Source organism: Orcinus orca, chromosome 14, assembly GCF_937001465.1.
Source record: "Orcinus orca chromosome 14, mOrcOrc1.1, whole genome shotgun sequence".
NCBI lineage: Eukaryota > Metazoa > Chordata > Mammalia > Artiodactyla > Delphinidae > Orcinus > Orcinus orca.
Window position 1 is genome coordinate 11,938,269 of NC_064572.1, and position 20,167 is coordinate 11,958,435.

The following is a 20,167-nucleotide window of genomic DNA, read 5'->3' on the forward strand; positions in this document are numbered from 1 at the left end:
TAAGTATCCATCGATGGATGAATGGATAAAGATACGTGTGTGTGTGTGTGTGTGTGTGTGTGTGTGTGTGTGTGTGCATGCAAGCGCACGTGCATATAATTCAGCCATAAAAAAGAATGAAATCTTGCCATTTGCAACGACATGGGTGGACCTTGAGGGCATTATGCTCAGTGAAATAAATCAGTAAGAAAAAGACAAATACCATACTATATCACATATACATGGAGTCTAAAACACAAAACAAACAAAAAACCAAGCTCATAGACATAGAGAACAGATTGCTGGTTGCCAGAGCTGGGAAGGAAGTGCAGGTGGACAAAGTGGATGAAGGGGTCAAAAGCTACAAACTTCCAGTTATAAAATAAATAAGTCATGGAGATGTAATGTGCAGCATGGTGACTACAGTCAAGAACACTGTATTGCACGTCTGAAAGTACAGGGTAAGTCTTAAAGTCCTCGTCACAAGAAAAAAAATTTTTTACAACCATGTATGGTGATGGATGTTAACTAGATTTAATGTGGTGATCCTTCTGCAATGCATACAAATATTGAACTATTATGTTGTATACCTGAAACTAATAATAATGTTATATGTCAATTACACCTCAATTAAAAATAAAATATATATGGTCTTTGCAGTGATAACAAAAATAAACTTGTTCCAGAAGAGACTGTCAGCCCCACACAATGCCCAAAAGAGGGAAGGAAATGTTGAAGAATTAAAAGAACTTTTTTTTTTTTTTTTTTTTGTGGCCGCGCCGTGCAGCACGCGGGATCCTAATTCCCCGACCAGGGATCGAACCCAGGACCCCTGCAGTGGAAGCACAGAGTCTGAACAACTGGACCACCAGGGACTACTGTCAATAAATACATAGTACATTTTTTTTTAATTTAATACTCAAGTGGTCTAGTATTATTTTCATGTGAACTCACTGAAAATATATTGAGATCAAATGACTATCACTATGGGAAGTTTATTTCCTCTAGGAGAAACATAAATGCTAATACTTTCTATCAGCTGATGGAAAGCCACAAAGTACATTAGGGAACAATTCAAAATCTATATACAAAAAAACCCTCCATAGGCAAGAGAAATATTTTAACAATTTTGAGACCGAAATTTAATACACTTGCATACATCAAAATCAAAGTGGTCCTAAGCCCTAATCAAAAACAAAGAAAATTTTAATAAATAAGAAAAACAAAACAAGAAAAATAAACCAACTATGCCACAATCAAACAGGCTGGAGCAATAGGAGAGAAAGATGGCTTGAGGAAACAAAGTTATTGTCTTTCCTATCCCTTGCAACACTGAACATTTTTTGTAGTTGGTACCAGCTAGCCTGTGCCAGGTGAACAGGGCAGTCAGGCAGCGAAGAGCTACGCTGGTGTGCTTATGAGGCAAAAACACAAATAAGGCATGGAGACGTGTGTGTTCTGATCATCCAGGGGGCACAATGCTTCAATGACAGGCTGTGCGTCCATCAGAACTCGGTCTGCCATTACTGGCTGCAAGACTTCAGCCAGAGTACTTTACCTCCCACCTCCCTTCACAGTTTCCTCTTCTGTAAAGAGCTATTATGAAGGTTACATAAGATCATATGTGCAGAGGACTTAGCACAGTACTAGCACATACTAATAAGTGCTAAATAAATGGCGGTTAACATCAAATTATACATGTGCCATGTTTTTGTCCTTTTGTCCCTACAAGTGATATACATGGGCATGTAAAATTAAAGATGGCACCTATAGGGACTTCCCTGGTGGTGCAGTGGTCAAGAATCTGCCTGCCAATGCAGGGGACACAGGTTCGAGCCCTGGTCCGGGAAAATCCCACATGCTGCAGAGCAACTAAGCCCGGGCACCACAACTACTGAGCCCGTACTCTAGAGCTCATGAGCCACAACTACTGAAGCCCGCATGCCTAGAGCCTGTGCTCCGCAACAAAGGAAGCCACCGCAATGAGAAGCCCGCGCACTGCAATGAAGAGTAGCCCCCGCTTGCCGCAATTAGAGAAAGCCTGCACACAGCAACGAAGACCCAACGCAGCCAAAAATAAAATAAATAAATTTGAAAAAAATGGCACCTATAAAACAGAAAGGGTGGAAAATAATTTTCACAAGGCAAGATTAAAAAAACTTACAAGTTTTAGTCCTCCATAGTGCCTACTATATATGCAAGGTACTAATGTCCTGGGGATCCAATTAAAAGTTTTTAAATCAACCACCAACAAAAACTGGCAGATACACACATCTATCTAGTTCTCTGGAAAGTACAGCTTCATTAGGAAAGGATTTTTCTTGCATCTACAAATGTCTCTTCAATTCTGTTAGCATTTCTTAAAATTCACCCAGCTAGGCCAATGTCCATTTCAGACATTCTAAAGGACCAAACAGCACACAGTGGCTACCGGCACATTCCCTTTAGCTTGCTCACTAGTGGAAAGTAAAGCAGCACTAATTTCACTGGCCAATGAAAACTAATGCAAAGAAATGAAACTATCTGTATATATGAACATATTCATCACTTATAACTGCCTGATGACCCTTTAACAATTTCATATGCCAGTAGTTGCTTCAAAGAATTAAAAGCTCTGAGGATTTGTTTTGTTTTGTTTTCTCAATTTTCACATCATCATGGAACTTACATCACCTGATCCCTAGTTCACCACCTATTATTTCCGGAAATTGTACCTTTTAATAAATGAAACATGGTGAGACCAAAACAGATGAGTAAATAAAAAGCAATCAGTTTTTCCTTGATGTTCATTTCACTTCTGAACACAGGTTTTACTGTCATATAGGTTTTATTGAACACTAAGTCTACTTTTTTTCTATTAGTCTATTCAGAGAGAATTACATATTTATCAACTCAATAACAGAGTAACCAATGAATTTTTTAAAAGACTGAGATAATGACTGTTTCCCACTGAAGCATTAGAAGTAATAATGAATAAATAAATGAATTACCTTTAGTGGGCCTTTTATGTGGTCATCCTGAACTTCCACTGTTGAAGAATCATGTCTAAATGTTACCTAAAGATTATAAATTTAATTAGCCACCAAAAAAGTAAAAACAGCAACACAAGCTCGTTAATGCATGAATTCATTTTTATCATGACTAATCTAAACAAATGGCTGCCTAGTTTATACAATATCTCAATCCCTAAGTAGATTAACTGAAAAATTTCTTATTTAACAGACAACTTCCCAGACTAATTTACCTGATGATTTACATATCATATTTTATTCAATACTATTAGTTGTGAGTTTAATTGTATAATTTCTTTTCCTACAAATGAGGAAAAAAGAGGTGGCAATCTTAGGCTATTAGGTACTCTACCATTTTGCGAAGGCCTCGCTTAGTAATAAGCAGTAGCAAAAAACACTTACTGACAGCCAAGTATCAGGCTCAAGCATCAAACATATTAATCTTCACAACAACCATATTAGGTAGGTATGATTATTCCCATTTTGTTGATAAGAAAACTGAGGAACAGAAAGTGTAAGTAACTGGTCCAAGATCACAGAACTAGTACCATGGTGGACCTGAGATGCAAACTCAGGCCAACTAGATCCAGAACTTTACTGTACTCTCCCTCTGTATCAGTATAGAAATCAGAGAATGGGAAACCAGATGTGAGGTAAGTTAAAATAAAGGGATTGAGTTTAAATATTTAATTAGTTGGTAAAAAACAAAACAGCTTCCAGTACTCAGTATGGAAAAGGTTGTTTTTCTTATACAAAGCAAGAGTTCTTACAGGGATTGAACCATTAATGTGGTCTTATCTGATATGTGTGGTAATCAATTTAGGTAACAGGGTCACAAACCAGCTATGAAAGGAGATGTCCTGTACTCACAGCATCCCAGGTATTTCTGTCTCACACAACACACTACTAAGCTTTATTTAAATTATGTGTGTAGATATCTGTGTCATTCACTAGGCTGTAAGCCACTTAAGAATGGAGACCAAGTCTTAATATTAGAGTTTCAATACCTGATACCGTGCTTGGCATGTAGTAAATGCTCAATAAATGAAAACTGATGGGGAAGGAGTGTTGTTCTTCTTCCCCAGAAAAATGTATTAACTCTGAATCATAAACTAATTAAACTGATATAGAAATATACTACCTTATCTGTTGAGAAAATCATTAGCTTTGAATTATAAAAAGATTTTTAGAGCAGCCCAAAAAACTAACAACAAATTTTAGATAGCCACTACTTATAAGACACAAGGCACAAGGTACTGGCTGGCACTCTGTGCCATCAGCAGAAGCAGTATAGACTGTTTTCTTCCTTTCAATGACAGCAAGAAATGGCAGGACTGCTATGTGTCATTTTGCTGGTTCATTCATTACAGAGACACCCAGCTGAGATTATAAATCACAGCTAAAATCCAGTGAAGCATGGGTCCTGGAGTAAGACTGCTCCTGCCCAAAGGAACACCGTTTCTAACCAGCACAAAAGTGTTATCTGTAGGCCAAGCTCTGCTAAGGAGGGTCTCTACCAGCAGGGAGAGATTTTTGTCTAATTCATGTTAAGGTGTTACATGTGCTAGCAGTAGCTCTGTCTGAAAGAGTGAGAAAACTGATAAAAAGCTTTCTCTTCATCTCTAAGAGAGTAATGGCAAAACATGAGTGCTCAGGGAACACCGCTATATGAAGTCAGGAACAGGAAAGGCCACTATAAGAGCTCACGCGCACCAAGCATGGGAAAACTAAGGACAGGGTGGGAGGGCTTCCCTGGTGGCGCAGTGGTTGAGAGTCCGCCTGCCGATGCAGGAGGCATGGGTTCGGGCCCCGATCTGGGAAGATCCCACGTGTCGCGGAGCGGCTGGGCCTGTGAGCCATGGCCGCTGAGCCTGCGCGTCCGGAGCCTGCGCGTCCGGAGCCTGTGCTCCTCGACGGGGGAGGCCACAGCAGTGAGGGGCCCGCGTACCGGAAAAAAAAAAAAAAAAAAAAAAAAAAGACAGGGTAGGGGGCTAAGAACAGCATCCTACAGGCTTATGGTTAATTTAAAGGCCTTATCACAATGGTTCTTAACTGGCAGTGTAAATTAGAATCACCCAGGAAGCTTTTTTCAACATATCCATGCATAAGGAAGGAACCTAAGCATACAAGCATGGAAGAAGCTCCAGAAAAGACTCTGACACGCTCCCCTGAGGTACAAAATCTCTACGGCCTGTTTAACCAATGATGTTCAAACCAGTATTTTACGGGGTATCTGCTAATGTGGATTATAAACCCCTTGAAAATAGAGATCGGGTTATTCTCATATCCCCATCCTCCTTCCCTCCTGCAGTTTGCCACTCAATAAATAATTAACAGTTATTAGGAAGATTTTTCAAGAAAAGTAGAGGATAAGGAAGCAACAACTAGATCTACCATCATCAATTATAAATCACATCTCAATTTCATGGTTAAAATGGGGGGCGAGTCTTAAAACTGATGTACTATGGTAATTCCCATTCTGCCACTAATTTGCCATAATGGCATTGGAGAAATCACTAACCCTTTACTGAGCCTCATTTTTCTTACAATAAAATTAAGGAATTAAACTACATGACTTCTAAGGTCCTTTCCAGCTCTGAAAGGCTAACAATACAAACAATACCAAGTCTGTAGTGAAATGGCATTCAAAATACCAACTGTGATCATCTAACTTCATTCCAATTGGAATAAAATCACAAGTAATGCTTTGTTTTCAGGTATTTTTACAATCATTACTCCTAGAAACTAAAAACTCATCTTGCAGAAGAAAAAATTTCTTAAATATACTTACCAGTAAAAGTTTAAGCGTCAAATACTAAACATATAATTTAGAAAATCTACATATACTGTACCTTGACTTTGACAAGTCTTTTCGCTGTCTTGATCTTGGCTTCACAAAAGGCTCCTCTGTATTTAGCACTCACATCAGTGCCCACTGTCAAATAGGGAGGTTCATCAAGGGCCTAAAAATGCAAACAAATATAATTAGATTTAAACTTTCTAGTTCTTTCCCAAAATCAGACCTCAGAATGGCAGATCTAATCCTGTTACAGCTATAAAAGTTGTAATAGATGAATGTATTGTTAACAAAAACAATCTATACAATACTCTAACTTAAAAATAAGTAAAATACATATCATAACGCCTATTTAAATGTACTAAAATGTACATCTATAAAAGATAAAGGCATCTTTTTTCTCTCTATAAAATACATATGATCCAAGTATATCATTCCATCCACCCCTCCATCTACCCATTCATTCAAAATTTTTTATTAAATGACCACTGAAAGAAAAGGCAGATCCTTAAAACTCAGTCTAAGAAAATTTCTTTTAATATTTAGGCTATATCTTGGCAGCCACCCAAATTCAGATTAGCTTTGTTATATCCCTATCTAGACAATGCTAAGGTAGAACAGCATAAAAGGGGTGGGGGAAACCCACATGCATTCAAACTACTGGTGAAAACTACATGAAGAAATCCAGTCTGAAAAATCTGAAGTAAAAACTCAGCCAAAATGTCTCAACTGCTTTGGCATGAGTTCACTGTTCACTTCCTGTCTACAATAAATATTATTTTAAGTTTCCTCACTTGTGATTTAATTTTTAATAGTCCTAATCTAGCTGCTCTTTTTATAATCAGGTACTTTTCTGCACAGGATCTATATTTCTAAGGAGTTCTACTTATATTAATCAATTCTATAGCCAAAGAAAGATTATGTAAGTAACTTTTCCCAACGTGTTTTACAAGAAATACTAATATTCCAAGATGCTCCACCAGAAAGAAAAAGAGTTGGGAGTTTGGGAAAATCAGTTCATTGAATGAATTCCTACTCTGCCTCATCATTTCCCAATCTATTTGTCCAAAGAAACTTTTTTATTTTTTAAAACTTTTAAATAGATTTTATTTTATTTATTTATTTATGGCTGCATTGGGTCTTCGTCGCTGCACAGAGGCTTTCTCTAGTTGCCGTGAGCGGGGTCTACTCTTCACTATGGTACGCGGGCCTCTCATTGAGATGGCTTCTCCTGTCGCGGAGCACGGGCTCTAGGCGCGTGGGCTTCAGCAGTTGTGGCTCGCAGGCTCTAGAGCACAGGCTCAGTAGTTGTGGCGCACAGGTTTAGTTGCTCCGTGGCATGTGGAATCCTCCCGGACCAGGGATCAAACCCGTGTCCCCTGCATCAGCAGGCAGACTCCTAACCCCTGTGCCACCAGGGAAGCCCCCAAAGAACGTTTCTTAAATTAACATCTATTAATATCCTGCAGAAATTCCACAGACCATAAGGTGGAAAAATGCTGTTATACAGCAATAAATAATGAATATATCAATTTCATTTGGATCTTAAAATAAATTCATCCCTAATAGTTGTGGCTAATACACCTAGAAGAGATTTATCTCAAAAAAAAATTCTAATGCTATAACAAAAGTGACCATAAATATGTCAAACAATTTTAATCACTTTTTGAAAGGTGGAGAGGTATCATAAACCAAAACAAGGGTGCTACAACTAGAAATATCAGGTCACCCTCCTTAATGGACATTTGCCTCACATTCTATGTATTTCATGAACAGTATTAAAAAAAAAAACCCTCAAAACATATCAAGTATATGATTTCTTAAATCTACTTAGGAAAATGCCTATATTTCAATTTATTTATGCCATAACAGAAGTGTAACCTCATAGAAGGATAATCATTTCTGCATTATTACTTTTAAAATCTGTTGATATAACTATGATTTGATAACTTTGTACTGCTCTTGCACCTAAAGTTAATAAATGCATTTCTACTTTACAAATTAGCCCTCTTAAAATATCATCTTCCCAGTCAAAATTTTGAATAAGTTCCAGACAAGCTAGTGGCTTTATTTTAGCAAGAATATGAAAGGAACTCACAGCACTTCACCCAGAAATTTTAGGAAAATTTCCAAAAGATATCAATCCACTCTGTGGTTCAATTGGTATTGTGTGTTACTGCTAGACAAGCCCAAATGGAGGGGCACTCTTCATGACCATAAGGTTCATTACTCTCCACAACTTGCAACCTCTCCCATTAACACTTCCTGCCTTATTAGCCAGTAAAATTCTGAAATGTAGAACAAGAAATTCTGAAATGTAGAAGAGAAAAAGAGATCATCTAAAAGTGCATGTTTGTGCCTACTCAGGAACAAATAAATATTTAAGAAGTGATAAGCTTTTTAGGTACTTTTATTATAGAGAATTTTGAACCAAAAAGGGGCGGGGGGAATAGGATAGTAATATATTTAGACTACTAGTATACAGAAACCCATTTATGTATTCTTTTCATTAATATTCAATATCAAACACTGGCAACATTCCAACCCCAGCAAACTATAAACATGCTTAATGAACAGACTTATTCATCTTGAATTTGAGAAAGGGAACTTTTCCCCCAAAACTAAGCCCATTCTACATCCTTACTAACATGAAAATCCATGTTGACAGAAAAGAGTAATAATTAGCTCAAATATCATGAGGGCAAATTATTATTTTTGAAGGGTAATATTTTCCTTCCTTCAAGCTAGAACACATGAAGAGGAATCAGCAAGGTATATAAAGAAAATGTCTGTTACAAAAATACTTGCAAAGGGAAGCCAAAGTCTAACAAAAACCTGCTAAATACATTGTTAGAGCAGGGTTAATTTCTCTAAAAGAGCATAGGAAAAGCAAAGGTCTATGTTCTGATCTTAATTTCTGCCTGTATTTTTTTTTTTGTATCATCTTAGGTAAGTTACTTTTCTGTCCCTAATTTCTCATCATTAGATGAATAAAATAATCTGAATTCTGTATACATTTGTTTAACATGCCTATGTTAAAGGACTAAGGTTATTACAAAGATGGTCAGAATAGGATACTCTGAGACACGTAATTGTCTAGAAGTGAAACTACGCTAACCAAAGTATGAATTTCTACAGAAAAAACAAATGAAACTCACAACCTACATGGTCATATTTGTGTATGTAATTTTAGCAGACCATAAATTATCACTCTATCATTAGTGTAATGTGAGACTAATATGGCACAGTTTTTGAAAGCAAAAGACAAGGTCCTAATCCCAGCTCTATTCCTATGCTAACTACATGAGTCTTTATAGGCTACTGAACCTCCCTAAACTTCAGTTTCCACTACAGGAAAATGGGGCCAGTATTAGAAAGTATTCAGTTATGATGCCAGAAGTATTTAACTATTCACAATTACTATTATGAAACACTGAGTTGGGCAAACAAGTCATTAAACCAATGTAAATTCAGATTTGGCACCTCCTCCTTTTTTCCTTTTTAAAATGGGAAAGGCAAAACCTCATTTTAAATGATTGCTCACCATAAGTCAGTGTAAAGAGAAAGTTAAACCACTGTTCTCACTTTTTCAACTAATGTCAATACTCCTCAGAATACAATATTTTTTAGCATTAAATCTAATGAGAACATAATACAGGATGATTGGTACTATGTATATGTCTTTAAAGTATTATACTTTTTCTACTTCTAGAAATGCAGAAATAAAAATACGTTATACTATACATATAGAAAAAACATACATATTAAAGATAAAAACAACTGTTAAAGCGGGATTAACTTATGAGAAAGGGAGTGGAAAGGAGGGGTATGTATATAAAAACATTTTATCCAAAGTATGTCTTCCTGTTTCTTTTCTTAAAAAAAAAGTTCCTTTTTTGTTTTTTACAATTGGCATGTAGCCTTTGCTTTCTAAAATGTATACTAAGGACCATTTCAAACTTATAAAAAAGAAGACAGAACTGTACAGTAACTCCCCTATATACTCATAATGTGACTCCCACAGTTAACAACTCAATTATAATACTCAAAGTATTATAATCTGTAGTGACTGGGATTATGGGTTATTTTGAACGTTCGTATTAATACTTGTCTATATTCTCCATTGCACTTGGAATGACTATACTAATGAGTCAGTATAATACAGTAATTAAGAGCACAGGCTCTTGAATCAGATGCTTAGGTTCAAATCTACCACTTAGTAGCCAGATGACCTTGCCTCTAGATATAATAAATAGTGACTATCTCACAGGGATGAAGACTGAAATGCCTGCTACATGTAAAGTGCTTATTAGAACAGACCCCAGCATACAATACCAAATAAAGGCTGTTGTTATTACTCAAAAATCTGGGGTATAATTGTGACTTCAAAAAAAATTTGAGGGCTTCCCTGGTGGTGCAGTGGTTGAAAGTCCGCCTGCCGATGCAGGGGACACGGGTTCGTGCCCCCGTCCAGGAAGATCCCACATGCCGCATAGCGGCTGGGCCCGTGAGCCATGGCCGCTGAGCCTGCGCGTCCGGAGCCTGTGCTCCGCAACGGGAGAGGCCACAACAGTGAGAGGCCCGCGTACCGCAAAAAAAAAAAAAAAAAAAAATTTGAGTCCTACACCAAAGAGATCCCACATAAACAGAACAGATGCCAGTATAATTGTGTATATGGGGGGAGGGGTGTTTAAAATATTATCCCCCTATTCAATTCAGAAATAAAGTAATCAAGTTGAATTCTAGTAGCAAGAGAGGTAAAGTGTTTGTGGGGATGCTCCATAAAGTCTATCACAGTCTTTTAGTGTGGCAGCAAGACAAAATCAAGACTATACACACCTATTCTGAGGCTACTGTACTTTGATCCAATGCAGAGATATACAAAGAATCATGCCAGCAGGTTTACCAAGATTCCTTTGACCAACACCAACCCTGTTAGGTGTATGTACATGTATATCACCAGGGGAAAAAAAAAAAAAACAAAACTCTTACCTTCTCTTTTTGTTCTGCTTTTCTGATTTTGGTCAAAAATACAGACCATCTCAGAGGCTAAAATAAAATGTTTTTATATAGCACCTCCATGCCAAAAAAGAAATTAAACTACTATATTACCATCCCTTTGTTTAGCAAACGTAACAGTTTTCCAGTTGTCAAGGCAACAATTACCTCATACTTATCCTAGCATTGCTTAAACATTTATTTTTCTAGTCAATCTACCAAATGTCCTAACTGGCACCTAAAAACCATTGAATTCCATGGAAACACTAAAAGCATAAGCAATTTTTAAATTAGATATTGGTGGATAATAATCCTTCAAGAAGCCAAAATGCCATGGAAATATGTAAGTACCCAAATATACAAGTGTCAGAAAGATAACAGTTGAATCAGTGCTCCAAACGGCTAATGTTGACACTGACATTTTATTGAGGTAGGTTTTTAAAAACAGTAAGCATTCAAATTGGTTACTAAGGCAGTACCAATGCAGCCAAGAGAATCAGAACGCAAGATATTAAATCTGATACTAAAATCCTCACTAAATAAATGTATTTAAACACACAGTGTGACAATACATCTATGAAAACAATCTTTCTGTTTATGACAATCCCAAGGAGGCATTAAAACAATAATGTGGATAATTCCAATAGATGAATGAACGAAAAACGCATCTATAAGGGTACGTCATTTTAAAACTAAGCTTAAAACTAAAATACATAATTTTTTAGGACATACCAAAAAACGAGTACATTGAGGAAATAAAGAAAACTGTGCAATCTAACTTTAAAATCTTCTCTGGAGCATTCCCTCTCCACCTTTTCATGTCGCTTTAAGGACATGGGGTAGTGAGGGGTCAGTACTGGGGACAGGAGGTAAGGGACAGATGCTGAGTATCCAAGGTGGCAAGGAGGAGGCTGGGGGAGCCACATGGAAGCACAGGCAGGCTCTGTGGCTGAGAACATTCTGGGAGCTAAGCAGGGACAGAGGAAATGAGCAGCAGGGTTGGAAGATCTGTTACAGTGGCCAAGTAAGTAAACTGAATGATCAAGTAAGTAAATATACTGAGGATAGTTGGGGCCATTTTTCTCACTGACAAAGAAATTTAAAAGGAAGGGGCAAGGCTAAAAAGAAGTCTAAGGTATTGGAATGGAATTAGAAATATGAATTCATGGTTGTATTACATATATATAACGTAGATATTATATATATACATATGTACTATATATACACACACAGAAAAATGAACACATAGTTATAGATGTATATGTGTATATGCATATATATTTGTGTGTTTGTGTGTGTGCATATATACATCCATATATTTTCCTAACTCTGTCCACTAAGAACAACTGACAGCTCAACTCTGACTACTCCCACTTTTTTGATTTTCAGGCTCCCCAAGTGGGAAACAAGAGCCACTCTACCACTTCCCTGGCGGCATTTCATTCCTCTGACATGGAAACAGAATCAATGTGTTAAATGAAAATGTCAGAAGTTGAAAAACAAAAAAAAACAAAAAGCGTATCAATGGCGTATATCCTGATTTCTAAAACCCATCCTACATTAAAAGGAACCAGGAATCCTTGGAGAAATGGTTAATTTCAAAGTTGGGCAGGGAAAGTACAAGAAGATGTAAAATATCTTGTGCCAGAAAGTAAAGAAATGCTCAAAAAATAATGCAGACACTTCAAAGGGACACAGGAGTCACCCTGAAGGGCTACTACTGGCCAAACGGGGGGAAAGTTTGAGCACCAAAAAAAAGATTGGTTGTCCTGTTATCCTGTTAGGGATGTATGTGTATGTCAAAACTGAATAACTCAAGATGTGTGTATTCTACTGTAATTTATATAATAAATTATATAATTTATATAATAAATTATAACCCATTCAGTAAAACTCGCATCCCTGAGTCCATATTGACAAACACATGAATGAATGATGAATAAATAAATAAATGCAGAAGGAAGAAAGCTCTTCCTTACAGTAAAATGTTAATAAATATAGTAGGAATGATGGAAACAGAGAATCATCTTTCGGCAACCATCATGAAGGTGACTGATTTCACAGAGTTCTCAACAGATCCTAAACTGATGAGTGAAGGTTTGATGAAGAACAGGATACTGGCATATTCCTGGAATACTATTCAATTATCAGTGGTGGAATGACGTGATGCACTGAGGACAAAAGCACATCGTTTTTGTGGTATACCTGGCAAGAATAACTTTGACAATGAGAAAAATTAGATCTACGGAATTTAAGGTGTGTATTTCTTAAAACTCTAAAGGACATGAAATACAGGGAAAACTGGGAGTTTCAAACTGAAGCAGTCTGAAGAGACGTGATAATCAAATGCAACGTGTATTCCTGGATTGAGCATAGGTCAGAAATGAAAAAGAGACATTAGGAGAGTTGGTGAAATTTAAAAAGGGCCTGAGAATAGGATGGTAGTATCATACCAATGCCGATTTCCTGATTTAGACGGGTGAATGCAGAATAGGTAGAATAGTGTCCTTTTTTGTTGGGGATTACATCCCGGAGTATTTAGGGATGACAGGACATCATGTCTTCAGCTTGCTCTCAAAAAGTCTGAAGATAATACGAACGGATACATATATCTGTATACATACATAGATTATATGAATTCTTTGTACTGTAAATTTGAAATTACATGAAAATAATTTTTAAATAGTGTATATTTATTGGGCATGTGCATATTTTTCCTATGAATTGCTCATTTATGTTCTTTACCTGTCTGAGTTACTAATTTTTTTTTAAACTGGATTATAAAAGTTCTTGCATATTAAAAAAAAAAAGAAATCAACCCTTTCCCCCAAACACAAAAATCTTCTCTGGATGGTACATATATTTCTTAGTTTTCTTCCTAAAATTTAAGTCACTTTGGGGGATGGAACTACAAATTATTTATAAGTAAATTTTAGACCCACATCTATTAACCAGAGAGATACCTACATATTCACAGAGGAGTGTCTGCATATTCCTGGAAACTTAAATAACTCACAAAAGACATTTTAACTAGAATGTTCATCATCAGCAAAAAGGTAAGAGAGAATTATATTGGGAAAGACATTTATTAAGTGCCTCCTGTATTTAAAACATTATTCTATGTGCCAAAAAAGCAAAGGCACTTTTAACACAAAGGTAGCCAATTTATTTTGCCCTCAGAAGAGGTTAAACTTATTTGTAATCTTGCTAGTGAGATCAGAAAACCTTATTCAAGGGACTTCCCTGGTGGCGCAGTGGTTAAGAACCTGCCTGCCAATGCAGTGGACCCGGGTTCGACCCGGGAAGATCCCGCATGCCACGGAGCAACTAAGCCCGTGTGCCACAACTACTGAAGCCTGTGCACCATAACTACTGAAGCCCGCACGCCTAGAGCCCATGCTCCGCAACAAGAGAAGCCACTGCAATGAGAAGCCCGCGCACTGCAATGAAGAGTACCCCCCGCTCGCCACAACTAGAGAAAACCCACGTGCAGCGACAAAGACCCAACACAGCCAAAATTAAATAAATAAATAAAATTAAAAAAAAAAACTTATTCAAATGAATCTGCATTAGCGTAACATCGTTCTCAGAACATACCTTGCTTATTTATAATATTTAAACTTTAATAATCTGGAAATTAGTGGTGCAGCCAGTTCAAAAATCAGAAGCACAAAGAAAAACCATAAACTGGCATTGTTATGATTTATATCTGGCCATGTGGACTTGCGGTTTGCATCTTGGTTCACTGGCTCTCCGGATACAAGCCATCTCCTATTTTTTACATGATTTCAGAATGGTTGCTGTCTACTTGAACTACTCAATGTACAAATCTGCACAATCTCTGGCTTCAGAACCAGAGAGACTGCAATTCATGTACTTAATAACTATCTGTCTTTGGGTATGCCACCCCACCAGTTTGGTTTTTGGCTTCTTCTCTGTAGACCAATCTTGCAGGATGCTTGCAAGTTTTAAATTAAATTAGGTAGCATATTTAGAATCTTTAGGAGACTGACAGGTCCTGAGTAAACGCTCGGCAAACATTAGATTAAACCACATGAAATTGCTATTTTTCATAAATCAAAAAAAGGTCAAATATTGGCAATTTTATATTCGGTTCAACCTCATACTGATTTTCTCCATTTCTTTCAAGCAGCTGGGAAACGACAGACCAACACCCAAGAAAACATCAAAGTCCTGTTCCACAATCTGCTCAGACTCTGCTCCTGCTCTATCGCCCATGAGCAAGACACAGCTCTGCACCACCAATCACTCTGTAGCTCACAGGACTCCACCTATGTATATTTCCTCCTGTGGCCAGAGGACTAGGCCTCACACAGAGATCTGGACCCCTTATACCACTAATGTAGCTATGGCTATTTTCCCACTTGATGGCTGTGTGGGCCACCAACCAAGCTTTTGTTCAGTTTTATATGCTCAAGAATATGACCTTGGGAATTCCCTAGCAGTCCAGTGGTTGGGGCTCCATGCTTTCACAAGCCGTGCCGCCAAAAAGAAAAAAAAAGAAAATGACCTTGAAAGAAGCCATCAAAAGGAAACAGTAACCTCCAATCGTTTGAAACTCTATCCATTCTTTGTCTAGTGACCAAAAGAAATTGACCCATGGAGTATGTAGGTAGTAAATATTCTAAGTCACAGAATTCACTATAATTTCAGAGCCCTCATGTATTAACCCCTTTGGTAACCAATGCTACAATACTCATTGCCATGCTATATACTGGCTTTGCCTGTCCCAAATGGATACAATCATTCTGTAAAGGTGAAAGTTTCACACTGCATTTCAGTGATTTGTATCTGTCTTCTCTCCTGGATTGAGCAACTTAAGGCAGAAATAGCATCTTATTTATCTTTGGATGTCCTGGTCTTAGAATTGCACCTACATATAGGAGGAATTCAGGAATCACTTATTGAACCAAAAAAGTCAGGCATTAGTTAAGCCCTGCTAGATGAGATTTCTCTTAAGGTAAAAATTATTTATATTTCAAAAACACCTTATATTGGGAGGCATCTTATATATTGAGAATTCAAAAGCATGAGCTCTAGAATCAGAGTATCTGGGTTCAAACGCCACGTCTGTAATGTACTAGCTAGGTGACCTTTGGGACATGGTCTTTAACTTCTCTGAGCCTAGCTTCACATTTGTAAAGTGGGGTTGATAACAGTAATATAATAAACATACAATATGTATTTATATATATCATAAATATATAATATAAACATATAATAAAGTTGTGACCTTGTTATACATAAAATGTCATATGCTGATAAATCTAAAATGCGCTTTATAACTTCTCAGATGACCAAATTTTTACAGTGAAAGAAAGTCCACATAGTTTCATAAAGAATAAGTTGTGACAAGCACCCACTACTAGATTATTTCTCTTAACAAAGAGCTATGTTCCGGCAATACTCTTTGCTGACAAGAAGTGGACTATACAGATCGCCAGCCATCTATGTGATCCAAACTGTGCCAAAGCGGTTCTTTCTCCTAAAACTTCAAAGCTGAAATGCTAATCAAATTGTTAGTAGAGCAAGGTGATACAGCCTGTTAGCCATTTTCTGGCATGCGTAGTAAGAAGGAGAGAAAACCGGTCTATAACGAGAGAGAGGAAGAGCAATAAAAAGAACAGAACAGACATGCAGAGAAAAAAGGGGACACATGCGAGACTGTGTCCTTTGAGTGACTGAGAGAATCGCTAGCCTTAGTTCCTGTTAGCTTTCCAAAACTTAAATCTCTCCTCAAACCTGACTGGACTTTCTGCTCATGGGTATTCAGTATCCATAAAGTAAATTCTCTTTTCTGCTTTCAATAATCTGAGGCGGTTTCTATTACCTGTAACCAAAAGAGCCTTAATTAAAACCCATCAGAATCGTATCTAAGAAGACATAAAATGTAATTGCAATTCTACAAACATTTACTGAACATCCACAATGTCCTGGGATATTTAGGACTTAGATCCTATTCATACAAATATTAAACCAATTCTAGTTTAAAATTTTAATCTAAATTGTCACAATATACAAAATCCTAGAAGATCAATAAGGAATAATGAAATATGGACCTACAAAGTAAAAAAACAGATTTCTTATGGCAATTCAAACTTTATTATTTAATACAGAAATATTTGTAATGAATGTTTAAGATGTGAAAGAAACATCATAATAAAGCATTCTTGAGATTACTGCCAACTGTAAAACTCCCAACACCACTGACCCTGCTTCTTCTACATGGGAAACCATTATTCTGTACATTTTGGTTACCCTTCCCATGGAAAAACCAGGTTTTTAAAAAAGCTATTTAAGGTCATCAGGTCACTATTACAGCATTAGTACCATCAGAAGACAGCAGTAAAAAAACAACCTCTGGTTCTCAATTTTTAAAAATCAACTTATAAGCCTTTACTATATAGGTCTGGCCCTACACTCTTATCAGCTTATTAAAAATATATTTATACTTAAAAAAGTTTCTGTTTTCAACAGACTTTTCTCCTTTTTCCACTCATATTTTTCAAAACTTAGAAGTATCTTACCAAATTAGAAGAAAAAAACAGAGCATTAACCAGGAAGAAATCAGGAATAGGAAATTCCCTGGCAGTCCAACAGTTAGGACTGGGCGCTTTCACTGTCAGGGCCCCGGTTTGATCCCTGGTCGGGGAGCTAAGTTCCCGCAAGCCTGGAGGCACAGCCCAAAAGAAAAAAAAAAGCAGGAATAATAACTGCTCAATAAAATACTAAGTGAATGAATGAACGAATGAATCAATCAATCAAACCAAATCAAAAGTGGCTAGGTGCCCAGAACATACAAAAAAACAAAATAGTTTTCCTGTCTTCAAAAAGTCATTATCTAGTTGAAGAAAATGAGCAAACAAAACCAAATCAATGTTTAAAGATAAAAGAACTTTCCCCCAAGAAATTCAAATTAATCTATGTATTTATTCACTTACTTGCTTTTTAATATTCCATTTATAAGTGATAATATGCAGTATTTGTCTTTGTCTGGTTTATCTGAGCATAATGCCCTCCAAGTTCAGCCATATTGTCAAAAAGAATTTTTTTTAAAGTAATTCTTCAAGGTCTGTGACACTGAGAACACTTAATTGGACACATTTAATACTGTATATTCCAGCTAGCATGATTTGGATCGGGGCTGGAGAGTTGCCAAAGCCTTTATAATTAAAATCTCAGACACTACAAAACTAATTTGATCCACAATTCTTAAAGATCGCAATATGAAAAAATTAACTCCTAGTCTATTAATCTACTAACTATTCTTTTCTTACTGAACTGAATACTTATTGAATAATTTATCTAAGTTCTTGTTAACCATAGTATATATATTTCATTATAATACAAAGTTAGATACTTGAAACTGCTCTAGGAAAACAGTAAATTTAAAGAATGAAATCATAATAATATATGGTCCTTGCCTCCTATGGAGTCTCAATTTGTATCATAAGTATCACTAAAACTGGAAAGAACTTTCCAATACATCTCATCAAAAGAATTCTTTTATTACAGGTTATTAGTCTACAACACAAGATAAACAATGATATTAACATAAGTGAGACTTTTAAAATACCTTATATTTAATGTGTGAATATTTTAGGGATTTGTTTTGTTTTGTTTTGGGTCTTTCTCCTGATCATCATCCCAGCATCTTTCAAGTTTTTAACGGCGGCATCAAATGGCTTTACTTGGTTGGCTACTTCTGCCATACTCTATCACGCTAAATGGAGATTCTGTTAGCTGCTGAGGATATCTATTCACTTAGCACCTAAGAAACAATTTTCTCTAGGTGTAGAGAAATAGCTGTAGAGATATATACTTAGGTCAAAACTCTATCTCCTGCCTCTCCACATGCACCTAGTCTTACTACTAGATCACACTGGTAGTCTTCCGGGTCACCAGAAGTTATCATTACACTAGAGCCAATATCCAATAGTTCCTCCCACATTTTAAGAACTGAGTATTTCCCCTTCCCCACAGCACAGCTATTTAAAGTAAATGAACACAAGGTATCATTAGTGAAGGCAGGTAGGAGGGGGTCACACTACATACAGGGATATATACAACAGGCCCTCCAGCGTACTCGATCTTGCCTTTTTTCAATGGGCTCTGAGGCTCTTGCCTTCTTTCAATAGACTCAATCTCAAGGATATATATAACAGGATAGCTTATATCAGATTTTCATTATTAAACCTGGATTTTTAAAAAATCTATACCAAGCGAGTTACTAGGTTGCTTATCAACCTAGGGATCCCAGGTAGATCAGAACATTCTCAGAATTTCATTATCAAACCCGCCTTGCCATCTTTTATGATGACCATGCCCACCTTGCCACCAGCTATAAACTCTGCCAACTTATGATTCTTTGACTCCACTGAAGTCATGAAACATATTTCAATGGCATTCCCTTCCATAAAGCAGTCCCAGCTGGAAAGAAAAGCCAATAAAGACCTTAAATTCTAGCATCTCCCTTGCTAATCCATTTTCCCCAAAAAAATATTAAAGAGAGAATCCACTGGACTGTGATCATCCCAGTGACATGATAAATTCCAAGTGGTGTGGGGAAGATTCACTGAGCACACAAAACATAAGAAGTCTTTTATTTCCCTTAAAAAGATGGACTTCCCTGGTGGCGCAGTGGTTAAGAATCCGCCTGCCAGTGCAGGGGACATGGGTTCGAGCCCTGGTTTGGGAAGATCCCACATGCCACGGAGCAACTAAGCCCGTGCGCCACAACTACTGAGCCTGTGCTCTGGAGCCTGCGAGCCACAACTACTGAGCCCACGTGCCACAACTACAGAAGCCTGAATGCTTAGAGCCCGTGCTCCGCAACGAGAAGCCACCGCAATGAGAAGTCCGCGCACTGCAACGAAGAGTAGCCCCCGCTCGCCATAACTAGAGAAAGCCCGTGTGCAGCAACAAAGACCCAACACAGACAAAAACAAATTTAATTAATTTAAAAAAATAATAAAGTAGGCTTTTCTAATACCATTTCTTATGTTGATATACATGAGCTTGTGTCCTATGAACATCCTAAGGGAAAAGTAGCAGGTGCACAACACACAGGAGTTGACAATAGTGCCATCACCTGTTCACTCACTTTCAGCATATTGTGTTAGGTATGCTCACACATGTAAATTCTACAGATTACATTATGCTTGTTTACATGAATTTGTGGATTATATTATAAACTAGAGAAGAGGTTTTTAAAGTGTGTCCCCAGGAACAACGGCATCAACGTCACCTGGGAACTTGTTAGAAATTCAAATTCTCAGGCCCCACTCCAGGCATCCTGAATTATAAACTCTGGGGGAGGGAATCAGCAATCTGTGTTTTAACAAGTCTTCCAGAGAACTGT

The 20,167-nt window shown here is 37.1% G+C and overlaps 1 protein-coding gene across 7 annotated transcripts in view; it reads right to left on the minus strand.

Annotated features, from left to right (window-relative positions):
* Positions 1-20,167, minus strand: part of ARID4B (AT-rich interaction domain 4B) — a 126,606-nt gene that overhangs the window by 72,933 nt on the left and 33,506 nt on the right. For all 7 annotated transcript variants that reach the window (XM_004271545.4, XM_033431263.2, XM_033431262.2 and 4 more), the window contains exons 3-4: positions 5,843-5,953; positions 2,970-3,035 (exon numbers count right to left, since the gene is read on the minus strand). In XM_004271545.4, coding sequence (XP_004271593.1) covers positions 2,970-3,035; positions 5,843-5,953 — 177 coding nt within the window. The remainder of the gene's footprint in view (positions 1-2,969; positions 3,036-5,842; positions 5,954-20,167) is intronic.